The sequence below is a fragment of the Tupaia chinensis genome, unplaced genomic scaffold, assembly GCF_000334495.1.
Source record: "Tupaia chinensis unplaced genomic scaffold, TupChi_1.0 Scaffold000127_2, whole genome shotgun sequence".
In the NCBI taxonomy this organism is placed as follows: domain Eukaryota; kingdom Metazoa; phylum Chordata; class Mammalia; order Scandentia; family Tupaiidae; genus Tupaia; species Tupaia belangeri.
In genome coordinates this window covers 16,092-27,101 of record NW_006159596.1, presented here as the reverse complement: position 1 = coordinate 27,101, position 11,010 = coordinate 16,092, and the positions used below count along the sequence as shown (strand labels likewise).

Genomic DNA, 11,010 nt, shown 5'->3' with positions numbered 1-11,010 from the left:
TTTTTTTTTAGAGAGAGATTTTTGTTATAGGGCCTGTGTGCTCACCAGAGGGACAGAGAGAGGAAAAGTGAGAAATCACCTCATGGGGAAATGGCCATGCCACAGTCCTTTCTCCTCTATTCTCCTCCTGAGGTTTTTGGGCATGTATTTACACATGTCCACTGTGAGTTTCAAGCCACTGGATCCAGGACTTAAGCCATGGCCAGCCATGTTGGAGTCCAGTGCCTTAACCACTATGCCACCTGCTGGCTCCAGTATATAATACATTTTAAAAGGTGGTTGTAAATGACTATTTAACAAGTTTATACCAGTGAAATCAATGATAGAGAAGTTTTATAAACAATTTTAAAGAATTATTTTATTTTATTTATCACCGTCATTTTTTAAAAAGAATTATTCTAGTTTATATTTTAACTTTATTATAATTACTATTGTTTTCCAATTTGACCAGAGAGAGACAGAGAGAGAGAGAGGAAAAGTGAGAAAGCAAGTCACCAGGTCTGGGACTTGAACCATGGTCAGCCATGTGGGAGTCCAGCACCTTTAACCACCACACCACCTTCTGGCCCAATAGAGAAGTTTTGATAGAAATCTTTTAAGACAACTAAGGAGATTAAGGGATGTAGAATTTGCTTCCTTATCTCTTAACGAATACTCATGCTGTATTTATCCTCTTAACTTTCCACTGTGTCAGTACATACTCTGCACAGTTGCCTGAAAGGTGCTATTTTCAACATGTTTCTTCACCTTCAGGGGGTTATACTCTAGCTGTAGAGATGAGCTTTATATTCAAAATACAAAGCAATAAAGAATCCATTGAGGGTTTCTTATATATTGAAGGGACTTTTCAGAAGAGGAAAGTTCAGTTGATGGGATTAGGGAATGTTTTAAAGAGAGTAAATGAAGACAGATGGCAGGATTTGAATGGGCAGGTAGGAGACGTGTGGGTTAAGGGAAATACAATGATCAAAGAATGGAATATTGAAACTCAGGGTATTGACTTGACATTCAAGGCATCAGACATGGGCAGGAGGTCTAGATTGTGAATTGAATGTGACTTGACTCTCAAGAGATAGACATTAGGAATATAAAGAAGCAGAAAGACTTGGAAAGTTTCGAAGAGAAAAATACTGTGGACTTGGTATCTCGTAGGGTATGCGATGAATCGTCCAGGAGAAGATGAGGCAAGAAGGCTAGCCATTATAGTATGAGTTGAGAGATGACTTCAGAAATACCAAAGCAACGTAGTAGTAACAGGAATGGAAGCGGGTTATATAAACCACACCACCGCAAGGTCTAACAAGACATCAATGACAGGTAAAGGGAAAGGCACAGCTAGGTAAAATATGGCTGTTTTTTGACCCTAAATTATGAGGATGGTATAATTAGAGATTTGAGGAAGGCCAGACTATTTTGGGAAGCAGGTAAGTGTGGTTAAAGCTCATTTTGATTTTGAGTTGAAGTAGAACATCGTGGGGATTTTTAAGTGATTTTAGATGAACAAATATGTAGTCAGGGTCCCGTCACAGAAATGATGACATGCTCAAATGAGGTTAACGTAAGGACCGTTTCTGTAGAGGGCTAGTTGCAGACATGGGCAAGCACGAAGTGACCAGGACAGATGGCAGTGCCCCAGAGCTAGCAGTACTAGAGCTGTTTTTGTCCTTTGGCTCAAGCCAAGGGGAAGGAGGAGGAGTGACCAGGATCCAGAAAAGAGTGTCCTGGTGAGGGAGGGTCCTTTGGGAGAATCTGGGACCTTTGGTCAAAAGATAAAGCTAGCGGGAGGGCGGTACCGCAAAACGGGAGCCAGGGACGGAGTTCCCTTGTTGTCTTCTTCTGCCTCTAATGCCTCCTCCCTGCCCAGGTACTTCATTGATCAAACCCAATCCAAAACCCTGGGAGCGGCGTTGATGAAGTCAGTTTCCTGGGACAGAGAGCAGGGTCCAGAAGAGTAGAAAACAGGTCTGGAGAGGCAAACAGGAGATGTCTACCTAGCACCGCTAACGCTTAGGACAGAAAGGTCAGGGTGAGAGTGATTCGGGATCCATCCTTGTTTAAAGCTGTGGAAATAAACTACATCTCCAGGGGAAGATATTTAAATTTCCCATTTGTCTCCCTGTGGTAGAGAACAGAGGACATGGAACTAGTAACTTTAGGGAATGCTAATGTTTTGGAGAACAGGAAGAGCCAAGGCACAGTCAGCTGTGATAGAAAACCCCGGGAGACCTTCTGATCGTTCTTTCCTCTTTAGCTTTTTACGTAGCTGCCCTTCATAGGAAAGGGAAGACTTGACTTGGATTTGTTCTGGTTTCAAATTTCCCCTTTATCACTCACATGGCAGTGTTTCACCTTTTCTGAGTGTTTCACTGTCATAAAATAGGACTTCAGGGTGGTGAGGGTTACACGTATAAATATATAAAGCCTAGTGCTGGTGGCGTGGCCAAGTGTTCCTTCACTTTGTTAGTACCCCTCCTTGTGCCTTCAGGTATGGACAGGTCTTTTATTCATTTTTAAAAATCTGTTGTATTTTTCCCCTTTTCACTTCCATTTTTATTTTTTAAAGTGCTTTCTGTTAGATTGTCAGAAGTGTCATGATGTATTTTTCTATGCAAACATGCATCATGACTTTCCTGACAACCCAATACTTTCAGTTTATTTCCTCCCCATTATTCTGCCCTTAAGCTATTGTGCTCCAGAATCTACATTTATCACTGTATTGACACACTTTGTCTTAAATAATTATTTTCTTTAATTTTATCATTACCATTATTTGATATCATTGACCAGAGAGAGACAGAGAGAGGAGGGAAAGTGAGAAAGCAAGCCACCAGATCTGGGACTCGAACTGTGGTTGGCCATGTTGAGAGTCCAGTGCCTCTAACCACCATGCCACCTACTGGCCCTGATACTCTTTATCACATTCCCAAGGCTACTCTTCTGCCAAACTCAGTGATCTGTAGTCGCCTGGAAGTAGATCTTTCATAGTCTGGCCTAATCCCTGAGACACCACATTCTCCTGCTATTTTTCTTTCTTTTTCTTTTTTTTTTTTTTCCCTCACTGTTTCTCTTACCACCCATTGCGTGGACTGTGCCGGGTATGCTTCTGAGCATTTGCTCAAAGACGATGTCCTCCATCCATAATGTTCCTGGTATTCTGCATTCTTTAAGGCCCAGTTACATGGAACTTCCCACAATTACGTTAAAAACTCCCTCTCCCTGGGAACAGCAGGTGGCTGGTGGTTAAGGTGCTGGACAATCCCATATGACTGACCATGGTTTGAGTCCCGGACCTGGTGGCTTGCTATCTCATCCCTCCCCGCCTCCATGTCTCTCTCTGTCAAATTAAAAATAAATAAGTGAATAAATAAAATTTAATAATAATAATAATTTTTTAAAAGACTCCCTCTCCTGATCTTCTTTTACACTGTCTGGATTTAGGTGCTTTCTTACACTACCCTGTATATGCGTTCCTTATGTTTCCCAGTGAGGTACAGAAGCACCTTGAAGGCGGGGGCCGTAATGTTTCCTTTTGTCAAATAACTGTTGAACATAATAATAGCTAGTTAGGAAATGCAAACTGAGACAGACGAGGTTTGAGTTAGTATTATAGTATCAAGAATCATCGGTGGAAAACAAATATATTTCTTGGTTGACATGCTAAATATGGAATACTTCAGGATTATTTACAATATGGACTATAAAAGGTCGTTATCCAAAGATATAAATATGGTTATCCAAATTATTCTTAGGTCATCGGGAAAGTCATGATGTGTTTTTCTGTTTTACTATGCAAGAATGCGTCATGACTTCCCTGATGACCCAATATATCAGAGTCAGATGTTGTCATACTTAGATTAACTTTGTGTTAAAAATCATAATTGTTTTTAATCCTTCTTGTGTATACCTAGTTTTTTTTTTTAATAAAACATTACATGCTCAATGCAAAAATTGGGAAGCATTACAAAAAATAAGCAAACATAAAGTCATCAACCATAATCTTACTAACAAAGAGACAGTACCTGCTGTTTTTTTTTTTTTTTTAAAGTTTTCTTCTAGTCTTTTTAAAAATGTACGCTTGAAGTGTAGTTAACGTCCTATTATATAATACAAGCAGACTCACCAGTCGTTACCAATGAGCACTGGCTGGAAAGTGGGCTGGTAGTTCTCCACCTCTTTCTTCTGATCACGGGGGCGGGCAGGGGGTGGGAGGGGTAGGAGCTTCCTTTTTTAAACAGGTATCAAAAAGTTGGTCTTATGAGTTAATTATCAAGAACACTCAAAACTGCCTTTTTTTAGTGATTAAGAAAAAGAGTTTAAAGATTTGTTGAAAAGATAGATAAAAGATAAGAATTTTTATATACATCAATAAGGAAGCAGTGATTTTTTTTTTTTATCAGTGAAAATTTAGGTTTTTAAAATGCAATGAAAAAAAGAATAAAATCAGATTTCTCTTTGAAAACTAAGGAGCCAAATTTACTTCTTGAAGAATCTCACGGCTAGATTGACTTCATGATAAGCTATGATAATGTTTGTATTTGTTATACCATCAGAAATCCTCCCTGTGGCACAAAAGGACTCTTTTAATTAGAAAATATTGTTGCCACAGAGAGGTAGAAGACCGACACGAAAAACTGGGGATCTGAAAAGGAGCCCCTATCCTAGGATTTCCTGGAGGGGAAACACATTGAGCCAGAAGGAAGACAATGCTGGTAGGTTGGTTTTTAATTTACTAAGAATGTTTGCAAGTTTATATTTCATTAAAATTATTTCATCTACCTATACATATTTTTGTTTAAAGGGTGACAATGATTCCTCCTTAAGGAAGGAAAAATAACACAGTAGTATTTTTCCTCCAAAATGATTTGCTTCCTGCGTTCTCCCTTTCTAGGTCCTTGTGTTCATGTCTTTTTATAAACCAAGCTTGAGGGTGGGTTCGTGCTTTGACTTGCTTGGAAACTTCAACTGACCAAAAATCTTCACATCTCTTTTATGGTCATTTCTGTTGTTTTTGCTTCTAATCTCTACATTTATCTAAAAAATTGAAAAGTGTTTCCTTCCAGCTATTTGTTTTCTTGAGGTTAGCCTAGCCATAGTTTTCTGAAATAGTAAGATGAATGGTAAAATGAATCTTCTCCTAGTTTTCGTTCTAGGATTGTTTGAATTATAACTGTATTTCATTTAGCTTAAGATGCCATCAGTTATAAGAAGCATTGTTTTTTTTTAAGAATTATTTTATTTAACTTTATTTATTTTTATTTGACCAGAGAGGAACAGAGTGAGAGAGAGGGCAAATGAGGAAGTAAGCTGCCATGTCTGGGACTCAAACCGGGGTCAGCCATGTGGGAGTCCAGCGCCCTTAACCACAATGCCACATGCCGGTCCCAAAAAGCATTGTTTTTTTATCTCACTAAAGGAAAAAGAAATGTTGCCAATTACAAAATTTTAGGCGCCCATTAGTTGTAAGGTACATCTTGATTTTAGAGATGTCAAAATGTGGGAGAATGCACGTCTTAGAATTAGTGAAATATTATATCATGCAATTATGACTCTTCAGAAACTCCCCTTTACGGAGAAGCAGACATTGAAATATCAGGCCTATGAAAAACGAGGGTGAGTTGCAGTGTCTAAGTTCCTAAAATTCTTCACTATCTTTTAAGAAAGAATATTTAAAGAAAAAGTTATTTAACCACATTGTTTAAAAGTATACAAAGTAACCAAGAAGGTATTAGATTATAGAGTTTAGAAGATGAAAAAAATATTTTAGTATGACACATTCACATTTACCCCAATAAATACAATTTTATTGCAATTGAGTGTCACTTTTTTTTTTTTGGAGAGGTTTTTGCTATAGGGTGTGTGAGCTCGTCAGACAGAGACAGAGAGAAAGAAAGTGAGAAATCACCCCCCGGGGGGATGACCACGCTGCAATCCCTTTTCCTCCTTTCTCCTCTCGGGATCTTGGGCATGCACGCACATGCACATGCACCCGGCGTGAGTTTTAAGCCACCCGGTCCAGCATGTGAACTGCTGTCTACTACATGGGAGTCCAGCGACATAGCCATTACGCTAACTGCTGGTCCCACTTTTTTTTTTTTTTTTTTGCTATAGAGCACGTGCTTGCCAGAGAGACAGAGAGATAGAAAAATGAGAAATTTCCTCTCAGGGGGGGATGGCCATGCCACAGTCCCTTATCCTCCATTCTCCTCTTGGGATTTTGGGCACACTACACCTGGCCTGTTTCAAGCTTTCCAGGTCTGGGACTCAAACCATGGTTGGTCATGTGGGCGCCCAGTGCCTTAACGACTACACCACCTGCTGACCCCTTGAGTGTCACTTTTTAAATGGGATTTTGTTATATAAAAAGAAAATGAAGTGAATCCTCTGGTTTTTAAACTATTGCTTTAAAGCAGAATTTCTAAGTGTTCTTGAGAATAACCACTGATTTTTGGTGTATTTGATTATGTTTCATAGATTATTAATTATGTGAAGAACAGTGCCCAAAGGCAAAAGAACTGCCCTGTTAGTTAATAAGACAGAAATGAAAAGGAATGATTTTTAATGATTTTTGCATACTTTTTTTTTTTTTGGAGAGGTTTTTGCTATAGGTGCATGTGCTCGCCCGAAAGCCAGTGAGAGACAGAAAGACAAAACGGAAGAAATCACTCCCTTGGGGGATGGCCACGCTGCAGTCCCTTCTCCTCCATTCTCCTCTCGGGATCTTGGGCACACACGCACATGTGCCTGGCATGAGTTTAAGCCACCGGGTCCGAGACTCGAACGATGGTTGACTACATGAGAGTCCAGTGACATAGCCATTACGCCAACTCCTGGTTCCAATGTTTGCATACTTTCCTTTCCTCTTATATAAAATAGGTATTGCTTTTAAGCAATAAAATTTTGTAATTGGCAACATTTCTTTTTCCTTTAGTGAGATAAAAAACAATGCTTTTTGGGACCGGCATGTGGCATTGTGGTATTGCTTAAAAACCATACCTATTTTATATAAGAGGAAAGAAAAGTATATCTAGACAAATAAATCATTATATTTGTTTGGTCTTGGAATTTAGTAGCATTCATTTCTTTATACTCAGATTTGAAAAAAAATCACAAGTTAACTTTCCATTTTGCTATGCAACAGTATGTCTAATAGAATTTTATTAATTCAGACCAAAGAAAGGACTAAATCTAGGTTATGCAGAATTTTAAGTGAGTGCCAAGCAAGGTTACGAGTCTTGCCGCATAGAGGTAGCTCACGTACTTCAGTGTGCGTGTAGTTCAGAGTGCTTTGAAGCATACTTCCAGTGACACTCATACGTGCGTTCAAACATCAGTCTACACTGCGGAAAGCTCGCGGTGTCCCCGACTCAGGGCTGAATATCCTTGCCTCACTGGACTCTCAGCTTTGTAGAGCAGTGGAGCAATGAAAACACGTTATTAGGATAGAACATCGCGGTAGGATTAATGACAGGTTTATGGGAACAAATAGCAGGAGAACGTCAGGGAGGTCAGAGGGCGCCTTCCTGAGGAAGTGACACTTTAGGGGTTTGAAGCAATTAGCCAGAGACCCAGTAGCAAGGCTGAAACTCTGGAGGAAGGGGAGTGTGGCTTACTGGAGTTGCTGTATGGACAGAGAATGGATTATGAGAGAAATACAGTAAAACGATGCAAAAGAGGCAAAACAAATCTTAACTGCTAACAGTTTTGTAAGCTTTGCTTCTGCCTGTAGGGCCTTTCCTAAAGGGCAGTGGGAAGCCTTTTAAGAATTTAGAGCAGAGTTATTTTTGAATACAAATTTAGTTGTTTCCAAAAATAGTACTGTAAAGTGAAGAAAGAAATAGGACATCAAGGCATCACCAAAAATAAAGTCTGCACTCCTTTTTGCCTCGTTCATAGCTCCCTGATAGCTTGTTCACTGTGTTTATTCTCCTTCCACCAAATTGTCTGCTTCTGAGGATTTGGGCTACAGGGATGCTCACTGCCAAACGTACCAGCTGGAGGTAGTGGTACAGCTGACTTTTCTTGTTGAAAATCAGAAGTTGGGTGCTTTGATACAGTGCTGTTTCAGGAGGAGGAATCACTGTCCCTTATCCATCCTCCATGCCCATGTGTGTAAACCAGGACCTGGGTGAGACTCAAAACAGCTGGTCCTGACTGCATGCTGTGCCTCTCTGTCAAATGTGTCGGTATTTACTAGGCTGGTGGCCTTGCAGTCAATGTATGTGGTAGGAACGCTGTTTGGATCATTCGGACCAGACAGCGTAAGTTAATATATTTCTTTTGGTCCTGGTAACTTTGACGTGGCAGTTTGTCCTCAAAGACATCTTAAACCCCATTCTGTATTCTCAGCACTGCGTGCAAACGGTTTCTGGTTTACATTTCCACTGGCATCATGGACTGCGTTCTAGGCCTCGCTTGTCCTTGTAGATGCTGCAGATGCAATGACAAATATAAACAGAAGGGCTGTGATTTGGGTTGGTACACTTAAATATGTATCAAAGAGCTTTATAATGGAATATTGCATGTAATATATGATACAGAGGGACTTCTTGGAAACACGGAATTAAAGTACAAGTCTATTTTGGTGTAAAAATATTGAAACCCATGCAGTTTTCTGGTAATACACACTTTCCATGGACTTTTTGAAGACTTTTTCTATTAAAACTTAGCCAAAAAAAAAAAAAGGAAAACTATGAAGAGTGTAACGGGGGCATTCTCTGAGGCTCAGCTATGAATTCACTGCTTAAGAGAAGCTGGTCCCACATGGCAACCGCAGCTTGAATCCCCAGCCCGTCAGCCTGAAATGTGTTGGGCATACACAGGAGTGCCCGAGATCCTGCAGGCCGGAGGACTGGAGGAAACGCAGCAGCGTGACCAGAACCTGAGGAGGGTGCTTACGTCTCTCTCTCTCTCATCTGTGCACTCACACTCTCTTATGAATAAAGGGGGAAAAAAAAGAATTCAATATCAAAATTAAAACATTGGCAACGATATTAATTTAAATCTCTCTGTGTGCCCCAATATAGTGTATTCATTTTCCTTCTTCCCATGATAACCACTGCCCTGAATGTGATAGTAATTATATGATGACTTCTTTACAATGTAAATATGGCGGTCCTAGATATGTATACTCTTGAATTGACCCCCCTCCCCCCCCAAAAAAAAAAGAAAAAAAGAAAAGTGATCATCTTTCAGTTCAACATCTTTTTTTGGGGAGAAGAACATCCTATTATGTACTAGTTCTAATTTTTTAAAAAAGTTTTTTATTTGAGAGATTTGTGCTATAGGGCTTGTGTGCTCACTGGAGAGACAGAAAGTGAGATATTATCCCCCGGGGGAGGGGGGAAGGCTATGCTGCATTCCCTTCTTGGGATTTTGGGTGGGCATGCATACACACATGCCTGGTGTGAGTTTCAACTCACCGGATCAGGGACTCAAATCATGGTCAGCTTCCTGTGTCTAGCACCTTAACCAGGACGCCACCTGCTGGTCCCCTAGTTCTCATTTTTATGGGGATTTAGTTAGTGGTCCAACTTGTAGCCCTGTAGCAGAGCAAGAGTTCTAAGATGGAACGAATGGCTGCGTGTGTCTTTAGCACTGGAGGTTTTGAAAATTTTTTTGGAGAGGTTTTTGCTATAGGGCGCATGCGCTTGCCAGACAGAGAGAGACAGAGAGACAGAAGGCGAGAAATCAACCCCCAGGGGGGATGGCCATGCCGCAATCCCTTCTCCTCCATTCTCCTCTCAGGATTTTGGGCACACACGCACATGTGCCTGGCGAGAGTGTTAAGCCACCGGGTCCGGGACGCGAACCACGGTTGACTACATGGGAGTCCAGTGACATAGCCATTATATTAACTGCTGGTCCCCCACCACTGGAGGTTTTAATGCATGAGCTAGAATGCCACTTTAATGGGGATGTTATAAAGAAATTCAGGTGTCAGATGGGTATTCAAACTAGGTGTCTTTTTTTAACCCTAAAGAATTATTTTATTTAACTTTATTTATTTATTTAAATTTGACCAGAGAAGGACAGAGAGAGAGAAAAACAGACAGAAAATGAGAAAGGAAGCCACCAGGTCCAGGACTTGAACTGTGATCGGCCATGTGGGAGTCCAGCACCCTTAACCACCATGCCACCTGGTGGCCCCAAAACTAGATTTCTTTTACCGTTCTTTTCAGCTCGTACTGGAAAAGCATGGATGGACACAGTTGTCTATGATATGGTTATCAGTTCAAGAAAGGTAGTCCATGAAATCGAAGATTAGTATTTTTAGTATCTAGGTTTATTACCTGGCCATTCTCTTAACATATTATCCTTTGACAGCTGCCTTATGGTTGTCTATTTTGGTGACAGAAAGAACTAGGCAAGAAAACGAAGCATACGCCCATCATGTCGCTTTGGGGGCAGGATCAGGACCCCAGGGTGCATGCTCTGTTGACGGTCAGTAGTTTCGTCTTACTTTGCTACCTGAAGCGTCTTAGTCTCACTGTTGAGATTGGGTTGCCTTTTCTTCTGTTATACAATGGCACAAACGTTTCTTAAGTCTGACTAAAAATTTCACTTTTCTGACTAGTTTATGTGGCTGTTATGTAAAAGATGTATATCAGCAAGTAGCGGTATTTTCATCCAGTTAAATTGGTACTGTGCATTAAAGAGTATCAGTCCAGCCCCAGAATGTCTTGTATTCGTGATCAGAAATAAGTGTTGGCCCAAGAACTGACTTGACTTTCTGAAGTAACTGAAGCAGCTTCCCAAAGAAAGTAGTTGATTTATGCACAGATTATTTGTGGGAAGGATGCTTCTTTATGGTGCTCTCCATAAGGTGTATGTGGGCTTTTTCAGGAAGATAACGTGGTATCTGTGGGAGAAGATTTTTTAAAAATTTAACTTTATTATTTATTTATTTATTTTAATTTGACCAGAGGGAAACAGAGCAGGGGATGTGAGGCGGGGGGTGGGGGGGAGTGAGAAAGCAAGCCGCCAGGTCCAGGACTCGAACCGCAGTTGGCT

At 40.5% G+C, this 11,010-nt stretch overlaps 1 protein-coding gene across 6 annotated transcripts in view; it reads left to right on the top strand.

Annotated features, from left to right (window-relative positions):
* Nucleotides 1-4,703, top strand: part of LOC102467843 (ETS-related transcription factor Elf-2) — a 31,034-nt gene extending 26,331 nt beyond the window's left edge. For 3 of the 6 annotated variants that reach the window (XR_003548768.1, XR_003548770.1, XR_003548769.1), the window contains 2 exons: nucleotides 1,153-1,317; nucleotides 4,607-4,703. Coding sequence is in view for 3 of the 6 variants with exons in the window: in XM_006144623.3 (XP_006144685.1) it covers nucleotides 4,551-4,588 (38 nt within the window). In the remaining 3 variants the exon portion in view is untranslated. Of the gene's footprint in view, nucleotides 1-1,152; nucleotides 1,318-4,464; nucleotides 4,500-4,550 lie in introns of those variants that run through there. The other 3 variants (XM_006144624.3, XM_006144623.3, XM_027770334.1) reach the window with 3 other exon arrangements.
* The last annotated feature ends 6,307 nt before the right edge of the window (nucleotides 4,704-11,010 follow it).